The 26,311-nt window shown below is 44.0% G+C and overlaps 1 protein-coding gene across 1 annotated transcript; it reads left to right on the top strand.

Annotated features, from left to right (window-relative positions):
- On the top strand, positions 1 to 26,266 carry LOC128153569 (disintegrin and metalloproteinase domain-containing protein 9-like). Its single transcript, XM_052813020.1, has 21 exons — positions 1 to 70; positions 853 to 947; positions 1,140 to 1,204; positions 1,307 to 1,385; positions 1,909 to 1,985; positions 3,801 to 3,996; positions 7,282 to 7,356; positions 7,455 to 7,526; positions 8,145 to 8,314; positions 9,240 to 9,315; positions 9,718 to 9,872; positions 11,292 to 11,460; positions 13,436 to 13,528; positions 14,231 to 14,423; positions 16,183 to 16,288; positions 17,729 to 17,912; positions 19,168 to 19,245; positions 21,250 to 21,361; positions 22,808 to 22,919; positions 23,983 to 24,040; positions 26,066 to 26,266. The coding sequence occupies exons 1-21, from the start codon at positions 1 to 3 to the stop codon at positions 26,105 to 26,107; spliced, it is 2,277 nt and encodes a 758-aa protein (XP_052668980.1). The 3' UTR covers positions 26,108 to 26,266.
- Positions 26,267 to 26,311: the final 45 nt, after the last annotated feature.

The raw sequence follows: 26,311 nt of genomic DNA, 5'->3' as shown, positions 1-26,311 counted from the left end.
ATGGGGACGGGGGGCTGGCCACCCCCGAGGGGCGCGTGGGTCAGGGCACTGATCCTGCTCCTCTGCCCAGGTGAGGGGCAGGGAGACGGGAGGATGGAGCAGGGCTGGGGTACCCCAAAGGGCAGGGTGGAGGGGCACAGGGGGGGTGCGGGTGGGATGGGAAGCGGGCAGGGGGGTTTTGCATGGGGGGACATGGGATGGGGGACACGCACGGGGGGCTGTGGGTGGGGGACATGCACGGGAGGAGATGCGCTGGGGGACGCAGACATGGGGACACGTGTGGAGGGACATGGGGGACAACAGGGGGAGGGATGTGGGATGGGGGATGCAGGCTGGGGACAGGGGCTGGGGGACCTTGGTCGGGGGAAGGCAGAGGGGGGGACACAGGCTGGGGGGGTGCAGCCTGGGGCATATGGGTGAAGGATGGGGATGGGGGATGCGAGGGCAGGGATGAGGGTGGAGGATGCAGATCGGGAGACACGGGCAGGGGATGCAGGGTGGGGACAGGCATGGAGGGACACGGGCTGGGGAACGTGGGCTGGGGAGGCGAGCAGGGGCATGATGCACGCTGGGCTCAGCTTCTTGTAATTACTGAAGTCATCTCATTTTTCCCCTTTTTAAAAAATGTTCTCCGGAGTTTCTTGTATCCTAAGCTTCATTAGAAGCCAGCATTAACAGCAAAGAGCTGCTCAACCACCTCCTCTACACCTCTCATTGAAGACAGATGGACTCACAAAATTTAAACACACCAAATTTTTCAAACTTCCACTTAAAATCCTCCTTCTGCACTGCAGGGGTGGGAAATCCTTCATTGCCTGGTGTGATTAATGCCCTTTTTTCCCCTAAATGCAGAATTTCTTACAGGTTTCACTGAAGCATCGAGAATCATCTACTCCGAAGTTACAGTGCCCAGGCGGCTAGAGGCAAAGGATGGGACCTTCACAGAGGTCATTTGCTTTTTAGGAAATGCTGTTTCGACCATGGGTCTAGACCATGGCCTCTGCAGGGGCCACGGATGGGTGCCGAAGGGAGAATGGGGCAAGGGGACAGCTCCGGCTTCCCAGCCAAAATCAGCCTGTAAATAGTGTTTCCACTGTTGGATTAATTTGTAAAGTTAATCAGTGCCTTGGCCATTCCAGGGGGACACGTCCTATTTAATAACGGCAGAAGGAAACCACCACGTCGTCCATCTGACGCGGGCAAAGTAAGGCTCTTCCCCAGTTTTCCTTCCTCTGTTTATTTTTTGCACAGGGCCATTACAGGGAATTAATGGACCCACACTGAGGATTTTTGCTTTGGTCTTCAGAAATCTGATAGCCAAGGACATCCCGGTTTTCACATACAGTCCGGAAGGAGACCTGATAACCGAGTTTCCATATATTCAAGTAAGTTTAGGCATCTGTCAAGGATGCCTCAACAGCCAGAACTAAATGACCCTCCTCCTCCTCGCAGGCTCATTTGAATACACCAGTGGATCTAAGCAAGGGATGGCTTTCTGTTTCCAAAACAATTTGTTATTTTGACACTGTTTGTTTATAAAAAGGAAGGAAATCGTATAGAGACTGATAAAAACTAGAAAAACAATTTCAGATTGATCAGCACACTTGATTTCCCTTTCAAATTTTTCAAGTTTTTGAAATAATTTTACTCCATCAAAAGAAAAATCGAGAAATCACAAAATACCCCCCGGAAAAGTCATCATTATCCAGTGATGAGCTCTCAGGCTCCTGTTTTTTCCCTATTTATCTTCTATGCCTTCACTTTTGTTTTGCATGTGAAATACCCCTTTCAAAGTGGTAAAACCTGGATTTGGGGAGGTTTTTATATGTCCCGTTACTGATGCGGGGGTTTTTTGACCCGGGTGTGGGAGCTTTTCCCGCAGCCTGAAGCCACTTTCGCACCTTGCAGGACGACTGCTACTACAAGGGGTTTGTGGAAGGCTCCCCGGGATCCGTTGTCTCCCTCAGCACGTGCTTCGGGATCAGGTAGGGCTCTTCCCAGGGAAGAATGGGGGGCTCAGTATCAAATTAACTGGGATGGGCGTGTATCTCCCTTTTTAAAGCAGGTGTCCTCACTTCCACGTGCGATGCTTTCTGCTGCATCTCACTACTAAAATTCAAACCTTCAAACACAGCTGAGATTTTTTTTTAGCATTACAGATTTTACAGCCTCTCCAGTATAAATTTTAAAGGCAGATATTTTATAGAAAAACAGTTTTTAATGAAATTTTTGGCCAAACAATGTGCTTTATATTCTTCTGGCAGTCTGTAAGCAGGTAGGAGGTTTGACATGTCAAGAGAGTTCAAAGACTTACTTTAAAAGACAGTAAATTAAACAAGCACTTCTCGAGAAACTTTCCTCTTCAGGTGCACTCCATGTCTGGGATATGTTTATTTCTGATAGTGCAAGCTCTGAACATGAGACTGAAAGTGTACCTGTATGGGCATGACAGTCTCCAGCAAATCAGACTTCCCAAAACACTGTATTAAACTGGTGGTCACCCATAACCATCACCAACATCCCTCTTGAAGTCCTTTCTGTAGAACTTTTTTACTTTATAATATTAGTCAAACAGAAAGGAATGCCATCGTAACCTCTCCTCTGAAGATTAAGAGGATATTTAAATGAACCATGCACAGCTCAACAGTCCTCTTTTACATTATTCTTCTGCAATGTTATTGAACCCAAACCTTTGATCTTCTCCAGAAAATCAGTCCTGGGGAGCAGGAGCTGCTTTTTTTTTAAAGAGATTGTCCTAACTTTGAAAATGTTTAATTTTATTTTGAATTATTTTCACTGGCTTTGGTGGAAGGAAGTTATCCAGCCTTCCATGCAGCCATCCATGATTTATAGCATCCAGCCGCCCACACTCTGCACTGGTGTCAGACTCCCCACAGCAAGACTTAACTTCCTTCACAGCCTGGATGCAGGGGACTCGCAGGGTGGGAAACCGGCAATTTTTTCCCATTAAAAACCTTCTTGATAAATGCACTAGCACAACTGCCTTAGCAAAGTCTTCTGGGTTTCCAGCTCAGTGTTTGATGTTTTCCTATTGTGATACACAAACCAGTAATTATGAACATTTTAGGACTAAATAACTCAATCTCTGGCAAAACTAAGGCCCATTGAGCCTCTCTTATAAGACCAGGCATGACATTGAGTTTTGGTAGACCTACCTGCACCTTCTTTCTCAAACAAGCACCCCAGAAGGTCTCTGAATTAAGTGAGGTTTTTTTAGGATGCAAACTTACTAGCAGATGCAGCCTATTTAGCTGCAGTGTCTATGTGAGGATAAACAGATCTTAAAGACAGATGCTCCTTGGAAGACCCGTAGCACAGAGCTTTTATTGCCTTCTCACTTTCCTTTAATATATAGCATTTATCTGCAGCTTCTTTACTTCTTTCCAAAGCTGCACGATTGCTCTCTCAAGGCTCTCTTATGTATCCTAAACCTTGGGCATGACACTTCTTTTCCATAAAAGTTCTTTTAGGTGAGCTCCTTGTATCTTCTCAGGGGATCCCTACCCACAGGAGCAGTGGTATGCAAGAGCTAAATCTTTCCATATTCCCCCCCCCTTCAAACAAAAACCCCATAAAATATGGGTTGATCCCAATAGCCCTGAACCCCAGAGGCGGCTCCTGGAGCTTCTACCTGTTGGCGAGATGCACAGGGCTGCCCTGCCTCTCCAGTCATGCTATGATAAGCACCCTGCACCTTGTTTATTTTTGTATTTACTAAATAATTTAAGAAGTCATTTAGTTCACATCTCTTACCGACTCCTCTGTTGGAAAATTCGCAGTGGAGTTTTGCAAATTGGAGATTTGAGGTATGAAATCGAGCCCGTGGAGAACTGCTCAACGTTTCAACACCTCATTTACCGAAGGGCGTTGGAAGGTGGCTCACGTCAGCTATGCCAAGTGCCCGAAGAGCACAAGGACCACCTGCCTGAATTCGGAGAACCTGCCAACAGGAGTCATAAAATCCTTGTTATCGAAGTAAGGACTCCCCACCCACTTGTGTCGATGTTGCACATTCGTGTGTGTACATACAGGTTATGTTAAATGCTGGGAGTGATCCGACCATAGGGAAAATGCCTATTGCATTCATAAAAGCATGACAGGGGTTTCATGCAGTAAAGCATCTGCAGATCTGGAAGCAAACAGGTTTTCTGTATAGTGACAGTGAGCAAAGCACCCTCACATGGTATGGAAACCATACCTACAGCCATGCCTAAGCAGCACACTGTGAAATGAAGACCGCATTCCGTTTCTGAGGAGTGTTAGGTAGCACTTTGTCAGGTGCAGATCATCCTGCCCTGGGTTTGCTTCTCTCTTGAGATCCTTTCCCACTTGCCAGTTCATCTCACAAACCCTGAAAAAAATATTCAGGTCTTAAAAATGGGGGTTGAAATGAAAGTGGAAGTAGCAAACAAGAATTTTTTTAAGACGGCAATAAAGAGGGGAGTTGACATGTCTGTCAGCTCCAGAGGTAAAAGCAGCTGAAGGTTTCAATAAACAAATCTGAAATGATTAATTATTTTTAAAGACAGTTAGAGAACATTTCTAAATAAGCTGTGATCAGAAGCTATAGAAGCAATGATTTCAATCATTGCTGCCTTTCTATTATAGATAATCTATCGACAATCCAGTATTTTACTGCCTGACTCCAGAAAGGAAAGCGTAGATTCGTGGACCAGGTGTCTGCATCCAGAGTTCTTCCCTCCAGACCCTCTTTTGTAGGGCTGCCCAGGCAAAGAGCCTGGGAAGGACACAGCCTGGGGGGTGGGATGTGTTCCTGGGATGTGGGTGCTATCAACCCCTCTGACAACAGTCTTGAGCTCCATCTCACAGGGTCATAGGATGACCCAGGTTGGAAGGGACCTCAGGAGGTCTTCGGTTCAGCTTCCTCCTCCACGCAGGGTCAGCTCTGAGGTCAAACCAGGTTGCTCAGGGCTTTATCCAGTTGGATCTTGAAGACCTCCAAGGATGGAGACTGCACAACCCCTCTGGGCAACTTCCTGCAATGCTTGAATCATCTTCCTTATTAATGGGTCAGGAATAGATGCTCTGGGGTTGTAATTCGTCTTTTGTAGAGAAACCTTTGAACACCTCTCCGTGCTCTGTCTGTGCTGCCTCTCCCTTACCTCCAGAGGGACCTGGAGGTGCAAGTCCTTGGGGCCGTGGCTGGGTCCCTCTCCCCACAGTCATTTTTGCTGAAGTCCTGTGAGCACCGAGTAAGGGGGAAGGTTACATCACCTGTCTTACTCCTGCTCCTGCACCCTATTTGTTTGCCTTTCTTTTCCCTCATTGGGCAGCAGAATAATTCGAGTCTCATCACTGTTCATCGTGCCTCTCTGATGGAGTTGTCCGCAAATCTGCCAGCACGCCGTGTTAACCGCAGGCTGCTGGGATTGATGTTGAACAGTTTCTGTTCTGGGTCTGACTCCCTTGGGACTTCATTTAATGCATCTTTACATCTAGGCAATAAAGATCAACAATTTCTCCCTCTGTGTCTTTAGTTAGTATTCACCTTATGGTAAGAAAATCTAAACTCTACTCCCCAGTTTGCTCAAATTATACACACAAAAAAAGCTTTAGCTATGCCAAAATGCACACATCTGTTGGTTCTTTTCTGTTCAGAAACAGTTTCCATGTTTTCAAAGGAAATTAGTTTGTTCTGACATCATTTGATATTGGATATTACTGATGCAGTTGTTATCAGAAACACCTTGGTTAGAAAAAATAGTTTATTTGCTTTGATTTGTGAAAGCTTTTAGAGCTTGTGAGGACTTTTGTCATTGCTGTTGCTGCTTTCAAAAGAACTGAGATAAAGTGTTATTTTTGTACCTACGAGTGCAGATTATTTATAGCGACAGCCTGGCCTATGCCAGCGTACTGTGACTGCATTCACTGAAAGAAATAAAGAGTGACATTCAGAGATGCTGCCTTCTGATAATAATATGAAGCATTTAGATGAAAGAATTACTTATCAGCTCCCATGGTGGAAATATTGTTTTATAAATTGCTACAATTTCACTGAATTTACTGAGAACCTGCCAGGGAAAGAGGGTAATTTAGAATAATAATAAAGTGGTATTTGTTCACCAGAGAGGAGAGATGAGTCCCCGTGCTTAAAATGACTTAAGCAATAGCATTTTTTTAGCCATGCATACTTCTGCAACAGCTAAACCATTTAGAAAGTTGTCTTTCTCAGAGATAGAGACTCGTCCTCCTCTCTTCTACCACCAAAACTCCTGGGAACGACTCAAGAGAAAAGCTAACGTGTCTTCCTCACCCCCACCTCAGCCAATGCCAAAGCTACCAGCCAGGTTGTTGTAGGGTCAGCTTCTTTTAATCCTCGCCACTTCACCAAACCTGCAGATCTTGCGTGCCCTCACAGTCTCGCTGTGCGCTCACTCCATCAGAGATGGGACATTGCTGCCAATGAGCAATACCTGCTGCGAGGAGAAGAATAACCCCCCAGATTACCCATCAACCAATTGCTACCAGCAATTAATGTGCTGGATGTACATAGAAGAAGTCAATGAGCTCTACCCAGCCCAAGACTGAGTGCATCCCACCTAGGGCAGATTTTCTTCCACCTATGGAGCTGCCCTGGCACAAGTAAACATGCAAAGGGCACAATACCAAAAACCTTATTTCCAGAGGCTGATGGATCCCAGGCACGGTACACGGTGCCTCTCACTGCCTGGGTCTATCAGTGGGCACGCTCCCATTTGCTGTATTACGCAGGTGTGCTGGGCAAAATGAAGAAAAACTAAGTAAGAGTTCTTTTCGTGGTTTTCATATGGCTTGAACAACTTCACTTCAGGACCAGTTTTTATCTGCAATTATCTGTTCGCCCTCCTGGTTTCTAGCATTGAGCTGCTTGATGCAGGCAGCTCGTGTTGCCCCACTCAATTCTCCCTTTGACACAGCTTTTGTGGTGCCAAATCTAAGGATTAAAAAATGGTCTGAGCATGTGCAAAAGTCTGCAGCTCATAGTGAGCTGATTTAACATGAGCAATGCCAGGTAATCCCCCTCCTACCAAGAAAACCCGACCTACAACTGTGTTCTGTCTCTGAATCTCTCTGCTCTCACCCTGATTACTCGTTATGCTCATTAATCCTTCTCTAAAGCATAATTGCTCTGTGTTCTTGTACTTAAGGGAAATTCTGGATTACCTTGAGTAACACCACTTTGGTTTTTTACAATGTAGTGTAAGCTTTAAAGCTCCTGAACATATCTCAATAACCACAGTGTCATTTGTTCACTACCAGGAGGTTCCTGGTCTTCAGATCCTGCCTGTGCCCACCAGATACTTGGAGCTGGCTCTGGTCACAAACAAAGAGCTGGTAAGCATCAGAAATTATCGCCATGCTACGGCCGTCGTGTTATATTGGAGGGAATCCTTGGCATTCAGCATTGTAACGTAGCCCTTCTCTCCTTTCAGTTTAAAGTTAAGAACTACAATGAAACCCTGATGCTACATCTGTTCATTTCCATAAGCAACCTCCTGAACACAGTGAGTTTTAATGACGTGGTAATTACAACTGCCGTTCTGCTCCGTCCGCTGGCTGTCTAACCCGCTACCCTGGGAAAGACATGAATGATCTGTGCCTGACTGCAGCTACTCTACCAGGATCCGATGTGTTCCTCAATGCTATAAAACCCACCTCAACTCTTAAGAAGTTGCTTCAAATATGAGTGAAGCCCGTTTAAAAATAATTTTGAAATCATCCCTATAAAATGGTTGACTTGGAATAGGCATTATTATTACTAAATGCTTTCTGGTAGCTTATTACGACCTCCCTTTCTCTCCTTTATGATCATCCCCCTTACGAGCCTCTTCTTGCTCTGAACCCTCCAAAACAGCACAAGAGTTTTCCTCTTCTGCTCTGTGAACACACCAACAAGGAGCCAGTGCATCAGCCACGAGCTCAGCCATAAGCACTCAAAAATGAGCTACACAGAAAGCTCCATTAAATTAATACAATGCACAAAAATAAACGGCATGCTCAGCTCTTTCAGCTTTAGCAAGAAACTGCTTCTTGCACGAATAGAACGCGGAGGCAGGCGCAGCGCCCAGGGTCGCTGCACGCCCCGTGGGCTGCAGGGGATGCAAACCCTCGCCGTCTTCCAGGTGTACAAGCGCATGAAGCTGCAGATCGTCATCAGCGCGGTGGAGATGTGGACCAGGACGGACCAGGTGACGGCCGCCCACAGCCTGGCCCAGACGCTGCAGGTTTTTGCCGCGTGGTGTCAGAGGGATGCCGTCGGTCGCATTAATTATGACCATATCCAGTTACTGCTGTAAGAGTCCTGCGTTTTAATCACTCAGCTCACGTGCCGGCTGTGGGGAGATAAGCAGGGAGCAAGAAAATTTTCATCTCTTTCTTCTCCTAATTTTTACGTATATATGCTGATAAGTCTTTTGTCCTGGTGATATCTCGTGGAAAAAAATGTAAGAGCTTAATCAGTTCATGTACTAATCAGCACATATTTGTCATGTAAATTGGTACAAGAATTCTCTTTTCCCTTTCACTGTCCTCTTTTATATTTTTCCACACACATACACACACAGAGCATACAGCTTATTTCCAATTTTGATACAGTTGTCTGTAACTGAATTACTTCAATCTCATTTTTAGTTTTTACTTAGTTTTATATATACAAGCCACTCATTTTTTAGATAGAATAATTCGTTGTTATATGGTTTACAACTCAATATTTCAGTTAAACCTTTTTGCTAGGACAAGGGAGTTAGATCTCAAACTGCAAGATGTTTAATCACTTATTTCACTCATTTGCTTTTTAAGACCTAGCACCTTGTTTCTGTTTTGTCTGGTCCTTTTTCCTTTATTTTGGGGGAAAGAAACCTTCAACATATTATATCACCAAATCATTTAAAAATAATTTTGAATAATTATTTTTTATTGAAATAGCCTATAGGCCACTCTTCCCTTTAAAGTAGGGAGGATGCCAATGAGTTTATAAACCGTGGCCCTGCCTCCTTAGCATGATGCACTGCTGGTGCTTGCACACCTCATCTGTGGGTACCAGCCCAGCTGCATACAGGCCTCCCATAGGAGAAATGGGTGATGCTGGGCTTTTCTTCAAGAAAGGAGCCCCTCATTACCCGAAACCGTTATTTTCCAGCTGTAATTCAGGCGATGCATCCCATTATTGACACAAAGTGGTTCTGCATGTCTTTAATGATCAAACTTTCCCGCTGCAGTGGCCAGCACTACAAGGAACGGGGATTTGCCTGGAAGGGGACAATGTGCCAGACGAACTCCATGGGTGTCATCTCGGTAAGGGGAGACCTCACGGGTTTGCACTGAAAGGAAAAATAAACCTTTCATATTCACAGTGAACCTTGGGAGTTAATTCTACATAACTCCTGGGCTCAGGCTTTTACCAATTAGCAGGTAACACCTAAACTGGGCATCTAAAGGAGTTGATGTTGGTCTTGGCTTTGCCATTTCTTAAAGATGATGAAGATGGTGAAGGAACAATTCTCCAGCGCTTCCCCAGACCAACTCTTTAGGGGTCCTTTGGTTTCCCTAATTGGTTGTTTGCCAGTGCAAGTCCCTAGCGAGCACAAATTGCACAATTACTGAGCAAAACATTGGAAGTCTGGATTTGAATTTCTCCACATCAACATACACTGACTTGAGAAAATGTGGACCTGTGGTTTTTCTTCCTGCCTGCAGTTCCCTGGCCACGACACCATCAGCGACATGATGATGCTTGCCCACGAGATAGGCCACAGTTTAGGCTTCAGCCATGATGATGCAAAACAATTTCACAACAAATTTTGCAATTGCAACTGCACCCACAGAGGATGCATCATGCGAACATCCCCAGGGTAAGTGAAGCTTGGCTTTCCCTACATCACCGAGGGTGAGATTTGGGTCATTGCCTTCAGCTGTCCACCTCTGAGCAAACGCTGTGTTTCTGTAGGGGGGGGCGTATGCCCATTCCTCCACAGCATCTTTTAATCTTCCGGCTCAACTTGGCAGAGGAATGGGAGTCTAAGCTGCCCCTGCTTTGTGCAGGTGGTTGGACTAGGGACTTCCAGAGGTACCTTCCAACCTAAATTATGATGTGTTATCAAGTGAAAATACTTATTTAGATAAGACAAGAGACACCAGTTCTCCCTGAGACACAAATCCACAGAAAACTTGGCTTCCTTGGATCCACTGGCCACAGAATATTTATTTTCCATCTGCTTTCTCCAAGCGCTGCTTGGTTTTGGCTTCCTCATAGCAGGAGCTGCTCCTCACACCTGCTCTCTCAATGTAGGATCATCATGAAGAAAAAGAATTCCACTAATTAACTAATGTCTCCTGAAACCTGTGAAAAATATTTGGTAGACATCAGCTTCTGTTGTTTTAGCATCAAAGGAACCATATGATATTGCAGGAGCATCCTTGCATTGGTCAGCTCCATGTACTGCTGATAATACAATGTCTTTAAAAAAGACTCATTCCTCTTAGCTCTAGAGGTCTGCCCAACACACAGTGGACTTCAGCAGGCAGTGAAGGTTTCTTCATTGCAGATTGGTTTGCTTCCAAGTCCTAAGATCCTTTTCTTGGCGTGAAGAAGTCTTCATCTCTGTTTCATTCTCTGCAACGCACATACTGCAGCAAAGAGAAAGACACAGGCTCCATGCTTCATATTAGACCCTTATCTTTACCAGAGACCAGCTAAGCCTCCCTGAAGACATTAAGGATTTGAGAAACTGAAGTCTCCTAGTAGATTTGTCTGTTCCTCCAATAACATTAGGATTGAAACAGCCATTTTGGTGGGGTCACCAGCAGTCCTGCTTCACCCTGTGATGTCCCTCCCATCCCGTCCACCTGGAAGTCACCTCTATGGTGACCTCAAGGGGACCGAGGACCCAGCACACAAGGGCTGGGGTGAGAACCTCAGCAAGTCAGAGCACCATGTTTCATGGCTCTTTGATCCTTCAGCTTTTGCTGCCATCCATTCCTCATTATCCTAACGTACTCATTAAATTTATCTGTTTCCAAACCTCTCACTTTAGCCAATAGTTCTTCCAGAATTCCTAAACAGCGATTAATCAACATATTCAGTTGAGTTGTTTCCAATTTGGCCACAGTAATTTCCATGCCCATATTTACACATGAAAAAAGGAGAGAAAAAAGACTTATTCCCACTAAAACTGTCCATGTTCCTCTTTGCTAGTTAATCTATTTGTTCTTTAAGTCCATCAATTCATTTATATATATAGTATGATCATATATAATTTTTTTTCTTACAGATCTTGCTTGGCATTCAGTAATTGCACTATGGGAGAATATTACGATGAAGTAATAAGAAAAAATCTACCTTGTCTACTCAACATACCATCTTTAAAACCATTTCTTCTTGAACTCTGTGGCAATGGTGTCTTGGAAAAAGAGGAAGAATGTGATTGTGGCAGTGACGAGGTTAGCAACTAAAAATTTCACTGCAATCTACGTGTTAGAGTAGTGTTCATAAAATTGTGGTGGTTTTGCAACTATGAAAGCTCACTGACTCATGGGAAGAACTGGTCTTTGAAGTGTTACACATTCAAATGAGCCCACTGGCTTCCACTTCTGTGAATTCCCTTGAAGTGGGGGTTTTCCCAAATATGGCTTTATTTGTGGGCAAAATATGCATGATTTGTGTAAACATATGCAGAGCATATCTAGAGGTAAATTCAGGGTTTTTTTCCATGACTATGGAGGGACCTTTTGTGGCAGACTCTGTGCAGAGCTAACGGTGAACTCTGTCTGCAAATGTCTGATAAGGAGTCACACTGCTAAGACAGAGACAAGACCTCTCCATACCTTGTCCAGATGGAAAGGTGTTTTCCTTCTGGTTGTACTAATGTTCCTAAAAATGAGGGGTCTGAAGAAAACAGAAGTGTCTGAGCAGTGCTGCAAACAAAGTGGAGACTCTTCAGAAGGGACATGTCTTTGCCTCCAAGACGCTCTATATACAAGCAAGTTATGAGCACTTGCATCTTCTTGTCTGTAAAATGAGAGTTTTTCTATTTCTGTTCTTTCTTATATTTACCCTGAAGTCCATGAAGGAAGTGCTTTTCTGAAGCACTTGCCTGTTGGTATCTTTGCAGCTCTCATGCCAGGATCCATGCAGTTGTGACACGTCGGAAAGTTTGAGTTTTCCAGTGGAAACTCTCATTTGCGTTTTGTGTAATCATTATTTGTACGAAGCTTCTGTAGCTTTGTCAAAACTCGGCCGTTGCACTGACGTCTCCCACACAGAGCAGTTTGCATGTGTATTATATCCAGGCTTGGGTTGAACATCATGCACCTTGCTGGTAAAGAGGGTTCACCTACTTTAAGAAATTATGCTAGGAAAAACCAAATCCTACCACCTACAGCCCCCAGAACCTTGCACTCTCCAACCACTCGTCCCAGACCTCTTCTCCTCAATCAGGCACAGGGCTCAGCCATACAAGTGCCCTGACCAGGAGACCCTTTTTATCACCCTCTTTTATCCCCCCTCTTTTCAATTTTCCCACACTTGTTCCTCCCCAATCCACCTTAATCTCTCCCTGCCTTTGGTCCTTCCCCTCACCATCCCCAACAAAGCTTTGCACATCCCCACGTTTGCCCTAAAACATCCCACAATAAGTTTTACGCAATCCTACATTCCCTCTCAAATACCACATTATAAATTTGGGTCCTCTTCAGGAGAACCAAGAAAATCTTGTTTTCCATCAGCGACCCGAGAGCTCTGGTCTTTGCTAATGTTCCTATTATCTCCTCTTCATCAGCATTGTGTGATCAATTAATTCCTGTTCCTGTCTCCTTTCCTTGTTTTTATGCTAAAAAACCATTACCCAGCTCTCCTTCCAAAGCAGATACCCTTACATCCCAGGTATTCTTAAAATTTGGGTAATTAATTGTGTTTATGTGCCAGAGTTGAGAAATCCATCAGCTCTAGCACCTTGAATGGTTTGGGATCGGGAATTTCAACTTTTAAGGAAATAGTGGATCATTGCTGAAAGAGTTGAAAAAGGGAAGGAAAGTACAAAAGAAGGAAAAAAAGGATAGAAAGGGAGACTAATATCTCCCGTTGTGCTCAGAAGGGTTTCCAAGTACTTCGGAAACATTAATGGGCCTATTCTTAGAGCACCCCTGTGAAGCAGGTAGGTTGGCTGATTAACAGAGGAGACGAGATGGAAGCACTAGTGTTTAAAGAAAAATGTGAATTGTTTTAAAAGTGTCTACACAAGGCATAGTTCCCCTTGACACAGAACTCCAGAATGTCCAGAGTCTGAGGAGCAGCAGAAAACAGCAGAGTTTTTTTTCCCTTTATTTCCTTTAATTCTGTGTCTCTTAAGCTAGAGAAGCTGATCCAAATAAAAAAAACCTCTTAACACTGAGACGGTGCAACATCATTTACTTCCAGGCATGCCTCCAAGAAGGATGCTGCTTCTCCTCCAGCTGCTTGCTCACACCAGGGGCTTCTTGTTACAGAGGTGAATGCTGTCACAAATGTCAGGTAAGTCACAACAGCAACGACTGCTATTGGCTTTGTAATCTAGGGCAAACTAATGATTTAATTGTTCTTCAGAGCTGTTGGTGAGGTGCTATAGTGTTTATTTCCTGTATTTCTCAGTATATTTGGTCTGAAAATATCCATAAACTTGATTGGAAACTGCTCATGCTGAGGTAGAAAACAAATAGTTTAGATACACTGAACTTATGTCGGACAAAAACCATCAGCAGGAGCAGCAAAGCGAGGGTGTAAGGACAGGACCAACTAACCCAACACAAGCATCGGTGTCATGGACCAAACATCCAACGATCACAAGTCTGGCTGAAAGGAAAGAGATTTTAAAACCTCATTTACATTCCTGCTGATTTTGAGCTTTTAGGGAAAATCCAGCAACACTATTTGTGGAGGCATTTCAGATTCAACCTGAAATGCACAAATAAAACCACGAGTTTCTCTGCTGGAATATCAGTGATCACCATTTGCAATGTCTCAATTTCCATAGGACAGCAAGGACTTTAGTCCCTTATACCTTCCTCCAGTCCTTATTCTGTCTGACTTTTTGCAAATTCAAGTTGCTGTTCTTCATCTTACACTTTTGGGGCATTCCCTAAGATTTTGCCACATGGGTTTCAGTAATTTTGGCCAGCCACTCCAGAAAAAAAAAAAAATCCATTCAAAACTCATTTTCTGGGCTTTTCTTTACAGTTTCAGCCAGCAGGAAAAATCTGCAGAGAAGATAGGAGCACATGTGATCTCCCCGAGTACTGCAATGGCTCTTCAGGGAGCTGCCCCATGGATGTATTTAAGGAAGATGGAACCCTATGTGGTGACAACGACCGCTGCTACGATGGACACTGCCACAGCCACGAGGCACAATGCAAAGCTTTATTTGGCAGAGGCAAGATACCTCATCCAAGGAACAGCCAGATCATCTCATATGGAATTAGCCCTCACCTTCAGATAACACTTTGTCTCATGTCTCCTCCCCCTTCCCTGCCCTCTGCTTTAAAAAAGTCTGTTTTTTCCACAGTCACTGAAGATTCGCTGTTTACTCTTTGTAAGGCAGGCAGGCTTCAATAGACGGGCCAGTTACTTAAGAATATAAGTACTTGCATAAAAAATACTAAAGAATACTTCTTAAATACCCCATGATTTTATAACAACAGCTATATAACTACACATATATATATATCTATGTGTATATAAAACATAGTATTGGACTTGATGATCTTAAGGGTCTTTTCCAACCTAAATGATTCGATGATTCTATATATTTATAGTAGTTAGGGTAACAGAAAAGGGGTTTTCTCTGGCAGTGGTTGTTGCAGCGCTGTTTAGGAACATCCCATGCCCGTTGTGCAATGGGAACAGCAGACGTGGCCACCCTGACCCATTTGCCAGTAGAGGGTCCCAGAAACAAAGACGTGCTGGAGACAGTCGTTGAGATCACTTTTATGCCTTTGAAAGCAACCCAAACCTATAATTCATGCATCTAAATTTCCCCCAGTTCAAACTTGAAGCATGCATGTGATTTTTTTGAATACCCACCTACATCCTCTTTCAGATTATTTCAGTTCTGTAGGAAGTAACCAAGCTTCCCCAGTGCATGTGTCCTGAAGCTGCAGCAGAGCAGATCTGTTCTGCACTCCCTTGTTAGTGATAGCAGTGATGCCCATCATGATCTGAGACCTAGGTTTCTTTATGAACATATGAAAGTCTTCTGCAAGTATGGCCACAGTTCCTCTGTGATCTACCACATTTATGAGAAGTTTGGAGTCTCTGGGAACCCCTGCACATGAAGACAGTAGCATTTCTCATGAAAGGCATTGCTGGGAAAGGCAGGGATATTGATCAGGCAGAATATTTTTGTCATCATTTCGACGTGGGGCACCAAAGGAATTGTCACGCGAGTATTTACATGGTGCTAACATGGCCAACAGTGATCTCAGCCACCTCTGCAGGACAGCTGGGAAGTCTGGCGGTTGGTCTTACTTTGAGAACATTTTGGATGCTTGAAAACTTGTAAAAATGCCTGATGGGAGTCCTGCATTGACCACAGGCTCTCCCTCTTTTCCCTCAGTGGTCTGTTACTCTTATACAACACTTTGTGAATATAAAAATGTTCTGAAAAAACTGGGAGTCCCCTGGGTTAGAAATGGTTTTGCTTTACTGAAATCCAGATCTCTGAGCTGTTTCTGACATCTAACAGAAATTAGTGTTGCTAATACTGAATATAATGGTGGTGATTCTGGTTTCATGATAAATGTAAGATACATTAACCTGTGTCACCCAGCAAGTTAGAATTAAAGAAAAAATTAGGTTTGGGAAAGATTTTAGGCTTTAGATCCAATTTTATGCTCCATGTTGTTCTGGATAAATGACCATAGTCCATTCTGATCATTGGTTGATCTCTTGGTGGCAAATCTGTTCATTTAGCCACTTTAGTCTCACATTGATTATTTTGGTCCAAAAGAGGACCAGAACCAAAAGGTGGAGGGAAAAAAAAATGCCCATAAAACATGGCAGGTCAAATGCAAGCTGTGGTTGACTGGAACTTCATTTCAGAAAAAACCACAAATATCATCTGGAGGGATTATGGGGGTGCAGATAGTCCCTGCCTCTCCGTGAACGTCTCCTTTTGCTCTCTCACTCTGCAGCCGCCCACCGTGCCCCGCTGAGCTGCTTTAGGGAAGTGAATGTTCGAGGCGACCGGTGTGGGAACTGTGGCTGGAACGGGACATACTACACTAAATGCCTGGAAGAGTAAGTGCTGTTTACTGGTGGTTACTGGTGTTCCACTCCTGCCAGTAGCCAGGCAGGACTGGGACACCACTCTTGTGCGTTGTTATAGAAGGCATACAAACAGAGCACTGCTTCTAAGGGGTTTTCAACTTGAATTTTTTTTTGTTGGGATTAAGCACAAGAGAGGCGAAAGCAAAAACGGTGTTGGGAAAAGGAGTGCGGCTTTTTTGTATGACCTGGAGGCTCTGCTAGGCTTTTCTGGTTGGTTTTCATAGGTGAAGGCGTGATGTACAAGCATTGCCGAGAGCCTACCTGTATAACAGTCAAAGTAAGGGAAAAAAGCACATGGCAATAGGAGGAATTTGAGGCAGCGTTTCTTCGGGTTGGGTTCTTCTTGCACTTTCAACCCAGAAAGTTAAGTGAGGACGGTCTTCTTTTTACAGGAACTTACAGATTTTTCTTCTTTGCTTGTCCAGAACAGCCTTAAATCTTATCTCCCAGCATGAATGGAAGTTCAGCACGTGATACTTTCCAGCTTTCCCACAGTAAGGGGTCATCCCATCACCAGGCGAGGGCTGAGTTTTCCTGTCCAGTTTGATAACGGGCTCTCTAACCCTTTTTCTCCTTTAGCATGAATTCTTTTCATGTTGCTGTCATGCGCAGCAGTCACCAGTCAGTACGTCTTGAAAAACATGCCTAGATGAGACATTGTTGTAGAGTGCTGTCCCTTAACCTTTGAACTCATCACTCTCCGAGCCCTCCTCTGTGCTCCTGCCCTGAGAGCAGGACCTGCTGAGAATGACCCACATCTGAGTGTGGATACGGACAATCATTCAAAAGGAAGGAGATTGTTTACCGGGACCATCCCTACGCATATTAACATTCACTCAAAAATATGCAGTTGCTAGTACCTAAACTTCATGCTTGCACTTTGGCAGTTCACCAAGGAGGGGGACATTGCTGTCATTAGAGGAAATACTAGGTTGCAAATTCACAACTTGAGTTTATTTCCTATTTTCCTACTGAGCACTACACAGGCAGCACCTGAGCTTCACTGTTGCCATCTCTGGGCACAGAGAGAGTTTCTGAATGACTACACTCAATTCTTCCTGGCATAAACAGCAGTATTTCTCATACAGTATATAAAATGGGCAAAACACATGAAAAGTGAGGGTCAAATAGTCAAATGGAAGTAGCTCTGCAGCTTCTGGAGAGATACACCAAACGGCTGTGCCTATGTGCACTAATACTAACAGGCATAAAAAGAGTCCATGTCAATACTAGTTAAATGTCTTAACCTCAGAAAAGGGGTGGTTGGATGCAAACTGCCTAAAAGGATTGATCCCGGACAGTGGGAACCTCTGACCATGCCCAGGGTTGTTCCCAATGTCCCAGCACCACGGATCACCACATCTTCAGATGTCTCCATAGACCTTGCAGCAGGCTGTTTGTCTATCCCAGGAATGTCCTGTGTGGAAGAGTGCAGTGTGCTAACATTAAAAGAGTACCAGTCAGGCAAGACGGCGAGACCGTGGTTCAGACTACCATGAACGATCAGCTCTGCTGGGGACTCGAGTTTCACCTGGCTCCAGACACTCCTGACGAGGGATCCGTGAAGGACGGCACATCGTGCGGTAGAAACAAGGTACTCTTAGTGAGCTAGGAGGAGATATGAATAGTACAGGACAGAGATTAAATGGAAGGATTTTGTTCCTAAAGGAGATGTGCTTGATCTCTGACATAAACCCCATAGTGCCTTCTGTTAAAGCCTCCTTTAGCAGCTGAAAAATAGCAACATATTGTATTGGGGTTTTGGAGGGGGGGTGGTTTACCTCAGACTGAGTGGCTAACACAATAGCTGGTATTTTTTTCTATTAGAAGGGAAAAGAAATAGATTGTACTCTTCTTTTGAAGCTATTAATCAAAGTTAACGTTTATTTGTTGTACATACAGAAGAATTTGAAGTGTTTTTCCAAGAATAGGACTCACTTCTTCCCTTTGACCCACACAGATAGACCAAACTCCTGCCAAGCTGATGACACACTAAAGGATGAGTTTCCTGCTATTACATGGCAGGGAAAATATTTCTAAGAAAAACAGAGGTGCTGAGTTCCACCAAAAGGGAAGGAGCTGCTCAGTGTTGGCTTTGGTAGAGTTCTCCTTTCAGGAGACATGGGTTTCACATCACCAAATGCAAACATTAATTCCAAAAATAACTAATTTGCAAGGCAAAAAGTTGAAAACATACCTTCTTCATTCTCCTTCTGCACAGAGGAGATGTGTTTGTGTCTCCTAGAGCTAGGAAAATGCTCCAACTTATTCACTGCACAAACAAAACATCTTCTGGAGTTCCAAGGTCTTGTTCACGTCATGGACTGGATAGGACAAGACCAGAGTTCCTGAGCCATAAAGTGCCAGGAGCTGGAGAGCATGCTGGGGAAATAGTGTTGCATTTATGTACAGAGATCAGGATGGTTGTGCAGGGTCAGTCCAAGAGTCCATCCAGCCCAGAATCCTCCACCAGTTGTGAGCAGGTACCTAGGGAAAGGTATGAGCGGAGCAGGCACATACGGTACTTCCTACTAATACTGGCACTACCTTCAATTATTTTCAGCTCTTAAGTACTCAGTTCCTGAGGTAGAAGTGGGTTTTGTGCATTTTGTAACCCTCAAGGGTTTGTTCAGTCTCCTCTTTGGTTTGCCTTGAACCCAGAACTCGAGATCTTCATTTTATGCTCCCCTAGTGCTTGTTTGGAGAAAGAAAATTAAATGAAACTTTTCATGACTGAAAAGACTTGGCCTGCTATTCTCACTACTTTTATCCCTATTCACCAGTCAGTGCCCTTTCCTAGTATCTGTCATTTTATCATTTCACTAATATAAATCTGCCTCTTTCTGCAGATATGTATGAACAGGACATGTGTCAACGCGGCTTTTCTCAACAGTGATTGTAGGGAGAAAAAATGCAATGGCAGAGGGGTAAGTAGAAAACTTCTAAGTATCCTTTGAACAGTAGAGTATATGAAGCGTAAATTTGTCTCTCAAAAGGAGCATTAGAAGTCCAGAATCATTCCTGGTTCGGCAGCACAGAGATTATTTTGGTTCTCACCCATGACTCTCCTCCCAGATTCTGCTCTGGCCCTCCACAGCTCTTCATAGCAGTGTTGTTGGTTACTTTACCATTCTTCTTATTTGTTCCGTCAAATATTTTGAAAACCAACTTCCTCATCATAACACTTCATCCTTCATCGCACCTGCCAGTGCTACTGAATTTAAATGAGGTGGAGTTGGAGAGATCTTCTAAAAAATGCATGCTCAGTTCTGTAACTTCGCTTTCTTTACAAATACTACAGAAATGGCAGATTTTGTACAATATTGGCTGCACTTATAAAACCTACATTCCAGACATTAATACTGGCAGAATTATTTCACATGTGGACTTTTTTTATGACATCACTTCCAAGGTACCTGCCCCTTTCCAGACAGATATTATTGTAGATGAGCAGAAGATCTGTCTGGGTGTTAATGTGGATGCAAAGGGAGAACATTAGGAAGATTTGCCATCATCTGTCTTTTATCTGTAGTATTGCCAAGGACCAGTAAGAAGTTACTGGCAGTCTGTCAACCTGTAATTGGAAGGGTCTGAGGTCTGGTTTTCTTCTGCTCTGTCACCAGCTGCAGGTGGCCGAGTCCTTCAGAAGTTATGTTCTTGGCAACACTGGTCTCAAAGTAGTTGGAATAACCATGTCGTTGTCCTGTCTTCAGAGAGAAAGGTTATAACCCAAAAAATGCACGCTTTTTTCTTGGGAAGCCATTCTCCAAACTAAACAGGCATCCTTGAAAATTAATAATTACTGCTCTATGTGGTTTGGGCTGCATAAATGAGTGAAGAAAGCTAGCCTCAACCCTGTCTCCCCAGAAGAGAGAAAATGTTACTCAAAGCGGAGCCGCTATATTTGGGTGGGAAACTGTCACTACCTACACGGGCGTGCAAATTTGAGATGCGGGGGAGCGGAGCTATGGGTCCATACTACCAAGCAGTAACACAAACCTAGACTAACAACATACAATAGGAAATCAGCCGACGAGCATCTAAAGAGCATCAACTCAGTGCGTGCCACTGACACAGGCTGACCGCAGACCCACATTGCGGCATGACCCAAAATCAGGGCAGTAGTCCCAGGGGAGCTCTTCCCTCTGCTCCTGGTCGACAGTGAGGATACTCAGGCTGCTTGGCAGCCCTCGCTGCACCCCATGAGAGGTTCAGCTGTGAGGGACTGTGAGTGAGAACCGAGGAACGCAGGAGCTGAGTAATCCAGCCTGGACGGGACAAATAAATGTGCAACCAAGGGAGTTATGGTCCTATCTTGCAGGAAAACCCATAATTTTTGAATCACATGAAGGTGACAAATTCATTTTGGACATATTTGTGAAATATGTTGTCACAACAGAAACAGTCAAAGCATTCAAAAGGGCAGGGTAGCTCTGCAATTAATAAAGACTGCAAAAAGGCTTTCCAACTTTGAGATTAAAAATGGCTTGAGAAATGCAAAAAGCACTCCTACTAAGTTGGAAAAGGCAAATGTAACCATCTCTCGCCTTCTGTATGCTGCCATCTCTTCCCTGCGGTGTTTGTCGCACCTCTTCCAACAGGACCATCACCTCAGCGATGGATCGGGAACTCCCACTGCCCTCCCTGCGCAAACGTAGCAGACATCTAATGATCGGTACAAGCCACACAGCCCACGACAGCCTGTGACCGGGGCACCAGTCTATCTATCACCTTTGCACAAAACAGGCTGAACATTTCCACAATGGCAGCTAAAGCAGAGTAACAAATTTATCTTAGGACACGGATTTCATCCAGCCTGTCTCTGCAGTGCCTGCCAATAAACGGTGCTAGCAGCCTATTCCCCAGGGAAACACAGGGCCACCTCATGATTTCTTTCTTTTTCATGCCATAAAGTAAGTGTTTTCTTTTAGGTGTGCAACAATAAGAAAAACTGTCACTGTGATTTTGGATGGGCCCCTCCGGACTGCAAGCTGGAAGGCTTTGGAGGCAGTGTTGACAGCGGACCACCTCCTCCTTCGCACAGTAAGTGCCGTGTGGTGGGACCTCTCTGCACATCGCGCTGCCTGGCTTAGCTTTACTTTTTCTTCAACGAGTTCAGCAGTTCTCCATCTATACTTTCAGATCACTTTAGACTTTGTTCAGGCGTCTCTTCGTCCCTTGCTATTTAGCCATGTCAGGTGTTTTTTTTTTTCTCTTACCTCGCCTCCTGTTTTTTATCACGCTAGTTGTGCTTGCCTTGCCTGACTCTCTCAGACTATTCTCAGGGCACCCACACGAACTGCAGATCGATTCCACTAAGCACAGGGGCCAAGCAGCCAGCACACAGCTCATTAAGATGGTTTATGAGGGGTGTCATTCTGAGCTCATCAAAACCCTCTTAGGAGAACCTTCCTCTCCTCTTAACAGAGATCTCAAGCAGAGCTCCAATCCGGAGAGGACAGGACATAAATAAATATGATCCCGGCAAGTACCTCTGAGAGGTATACTCTTGCCTTCCTATACATTCAGAGTTCTAACTTGCTGATTAAGAAATACCACACAGTCACTCAGCAGTACTCCACAAACCCATCAGCACCCGACAGCTGACAGCCTTCAAGCTCTTCCCCAACCCTCTTTGCTCATTAGTCCTGCTACCGACAAAGAGCTATTAGATCTTTCTGCTCTTTATTTGACCAGGCAAATGGCAAGTCGCTCAGGCAGTAAAGGGCCCACGGCACCGCAGAAATATAACTCTTTTGAGCAGATAACTGTTTGTATGTCAAATCAGCTGCTCTTCAAATATCAACCCACTCTAGCATTTCACCTGCCTGTGAGGAGGGGAAGGTACCCAAGTGGTAATGTTCTGCTCCTCTCAATTCACGGAGAAAGGCCGATGCCAAGTTTTAGGCTTATGCTAGGGTCTCCTTAACAGTTGCTTATGTGTGCTGGAAGAAGCCAACCCTTTTACACTTTCCCTATGAAAAATCTCTCATACCTACTTATCCATACACTACCTACACATTGGAGCCTTAGCCATTAGCTGAAGTAGGTGTTCAGCTCACATTACTTACCCTTCAGTGCTATACTTGGGTATTTCTTCATCTGCATGTCCTTAGCAGGGAACCCCATTGGAAGCCTTCCTGCTCATTCATTATGTCCTCAAACTCCTTACCATGCCATCCCAAAGACTCCCATTTCCAGGCCTATATCGCATTACTTTAGCCTCTACACGGTATACCTCAAGGCTTTTTATTGTTTCCCAGAAAGGTAAGAACACTGGTAGCTCCCAAATAGCAGTGGTGGAGGTGCCTGGGAGACCCAGCCCGAGAGCAGAAGGAAGGCAGCATGCAAGTGAGCATCTGCTCGTTTGGGGTTGAGTGTGTGCACTAATGAATATCCGAACATACGTGACAAACTGCTTTTTCGACTAGCGTTCTGTTGTGCCAGAAACGCCTGGTGTGCACAGAGCATAATGTCCTTTCTTCCAAGTGTTGAGAGCTGCAAGGATTATGGGAAAAGCTGCCGGAATGCTGCTTTTACTCTTCTTGGTTTTGGCCTTTCTGCTGCACAAGAGGGTTGCCATTGCTCAGTGGATCCAAAGGTAGGTAAAGCTCCACTAATCTTTGCATCACTTGGCAAAACTCAGGCACGTTTAACAATTTCTAACCAAGGTTCTCAGCATCCCTTTCCATGAAGGGCCTTACTGTGAGTTCACGGTGCAATGCCAGCCACCTCTCTTGCAAACCAAGATCCTCTTGCTTCAAAGACAACCTGCAGGTCTGATCAACGACCAGAGCTTTGTCACAACTGCCTCTTCTCCAGAAATGGCAGCTAGAGCTTAATAGTTTTTAATCCTTTCTGGCACTTTTAAAAAGTTTTCCATAGAAATTTTGAAACTAAAATTTTTGTCTAACTTCAGGATAATTTTTCATAGAATTTGGCTTTTTCTAAATCACTCTTCCTTTTTTCTCTTTTGGAATGTTTAATCCTTTTTTTTTTTTTTTACTTTTTCCTTTGATTTTCACTTTTCTCATTCACTGAAAAATGTGAACAAAAGTTGAAAAAAGAAAGATTTTTAAATGGTGTGCAGAGGATAAACACTCTCTTATCCTCTTACTGTTTTCCACATTTTTCCCAGGTCAAATGGGTTTATAAGCTTAACTGAAAGAATATGGGAATGTGACTGCAGGGGGGGGAGAATGTTCAAAATCCCAAACCAGAAAATGAACGATGACATTCCGCTCGATGATCTCCGCACATCCACATGCTTCAGATTTGCTGGGCTAATTTATTCTGCCAAGAAGTAGGAAAAACCACACGGAGGTTTGTTCTGCTCTTTGCAGCAAGACTGTCTAGTACCCAGCTACCTCATGTACTACCAATTTAAGTATCTCTACCCTATGCTACAGTCTTCAGAGCAGATATAAAAAATTATTCCCCCTTACCACGGTGATCTGTGATATCTCTGGAACTCAGGTAAGAGACAGAATTTAACTTGCTTCATAGTTTTATTTTCTTGTCATTTTACATATCCATGTCAGAGGAGACAGTTTCAAAAAGACACCCAATATTTCTCATAAAGTACTTGTCCATAAACTAGAGCATCTTATTTTGCATGAAATCACTGTCCAAAGTTCATGTTCATTGAGCACTTTATGTTATAGGTGGCAACTTAGAAGACAGGAAAAAAATTGTAATACCACTCCTCCTCCTCCAAAAGAAGTAAGTATATTCTCCCATCTCTAATATAAAAATGACATTCTCGAAGGGGTTTGGAAAACTTTTAACATCTCAGTATTTTCCAAACATCTTTTTCCTTTCTCAGTAATTCATGCTCCCCCAGTTATTTCAGTGCAAGTCAAAAGCTGCCAGTGAGGACATACCCAAAGAGCGTGTGCAGCATACCTGCAAAAAAATGCTTTGGTTTATGTCAAAAGACAGTTTAGGGTAAAAATACCAAGTTCCTATAAATAGGAGTGCATTCAGATTGACTGCTTCAAGAGCTGGCATTAGCATGATGACACAGCTGAAGAAAGCACAAACAAAACACTAGTCAGAAAATAAGAATTTTGTCTACATTGGGACAAATATGAGCTCTCGCCCAAAACTGGCAGTATGAGGTGGCAGACATCAGTGTCCTTGCAGGGAGCCGCCAGGCAGTAGGGTCAAATCCAAGCCTCTGCTCTCATCCTGGCCATGGGGCTTTTCTGCGGTGTCTGCCGCTGTTCAGCAAGGCTGCTCTGTCCTCCAGGAATCTGGCTAATCTAAACTACGTCAAAGCTGATGCAGTTTCATCAGATCAACTTTTCCAAGGAAAAGCTCCCTGGAAAAAAAAAAAAAAAAATCCTGCCTCTTCCAGTTAGAAAAGCAGAAGAAAACAGGTAAGGAACCAGAAAACAGAAAGCATAGTAAGAAAGAAGAGCACCTAAGGTCTCACCTCACACCCCATGCACAGGCATCACCCATCCATGAGGCCCAGGGAAGAGCCCTGGGGTCAGAAACTCATGGTCTTTAGGGGAAAACTGGAAGACATGAGTTCTATAATTTGAGGAGGTGACTGAGGGGATATTGGATAATAACCCCCCAATACAGTCAAGGCAACCATAAATTCAGACCTTGCTTTTTAGGTTTATTGCGGGCAGAACAAAAAAATGATGAGACTAAACTGCAACACAAGAGATTTTGGCTAAGAAGTGAAAAAATGCTGTGCTGCTTTTCATATGGCACTGAGGAGGTCCACCACATCTCATAGAACAAGTGAGCCTAAAGAGACAGATGGGGAAAGTTACTTTTTTCTGTCAATAGTTAATTCAAGTATGGCAGTCATTGTCACAAGATGCTGATGAAATCAAGCACTGAACATAATGCAAAGAAGATTAATCACATGCAGAGGTAACAAGATTAGTCAAAATTTTAACAGAGTATTAGCATAACCCACAAAATAAGTAAGAGGAGAGCAGAAGAGGTAGTCTAGGAAAGGTACGTCAAGTCTGCCACCTTTGTTGTTAATACATCATGTGTGGTCTCTAAACACCACAGGAGTCTAGAAATGACAGATTTGATAAAATGCATGTAAATTAATTCCATTGAAGCAATGCAGTTTAAGAATTTTACTACAATTTTTCAAACATTATAAATGAAAAAAGCCACTGAAGGCTGAAAACATACATTAGTTAAGAAACTGAGGAAGCGCTGAGACACCAGGGCAGAGGCTGGAAACTCCAGCCCAGGGAAAAGGAGCAAAGAGAGGAGGTGCCTTGGTTACATTTGCAGGAATATGCCTAGAAATGTAATATATCGTGACAACTAAAGGAGTTATAAACAGAACATGAACTGGCCCAGATCAAGACCCATCCAAAGCAGCATCTCCTCTCCAGTGTGCAGTAACAGACTGGGGAAAGCATCATCACCAGGACACGGTGAGCTGATCCTGGTCTCCTGAAGTTCTGCTGATGGCCAGCTTGCATCCAGGCCACTGTATTTAAAGGTCCTGTTGGACTCACCCTCCACAAATGCGTCTAATCCCTTTGAACCTACTTATCCTACTGCCTCCCCAGGATTCTGCAACTCTGAATTTCACCAGAAAAGAGTCTTCACCCTCTGGAAATGCATCCTTCCAAACAGTTCCAGTGTTCCAGTATACATTCCTTAAAATTGTAAACACTGGACTCTGCCACCAGCATGCTAACAAAATAACCTCCGTTTAAGTAGAATATGCTGTACTAACCTTAGCATTTTATTTTTCAGGAGAACCTAGCAGAGGAAGAGGAAAGTCCTTCTAAGGATTAAGCCAGAGCAGTGCCTCTTTGCAGGACACAACACCCCAGAGGGCTGAAAAAAAACGTAGGCATGGCTCTGAGAGCAGCCTCACGCATCGCTGGCTCTGCGGGAACCGTAGGAAGCCGTGCTTCCCAAATCTGTTACGTTAGTTTTGGTGGCGTTCAGCTTTAAATAGCAATGTTACCTTTACTGAAATAAAACAGGTTTTCTTCC

This window comes from Harpia harpyja, chromosome 17 (assembly GCF_026419915.1).
Source record: "Harpia harpyja isolate bHarHar1 chromosome 17, bHarHar1 primary haplotype, whole genome shotgun sequence".
Taxonomy (NCBI): Eukaryota; Metazoa; Chordata; class Aves; order Accipitriformes; family Accipitridae; genus Harpia; species Harpia harpyja.
The sequence above is the reverse complement of the archived record's forward strand: the minus strand, read 5'-3'. Positions and strand labels throughout refer to the sequence as shown.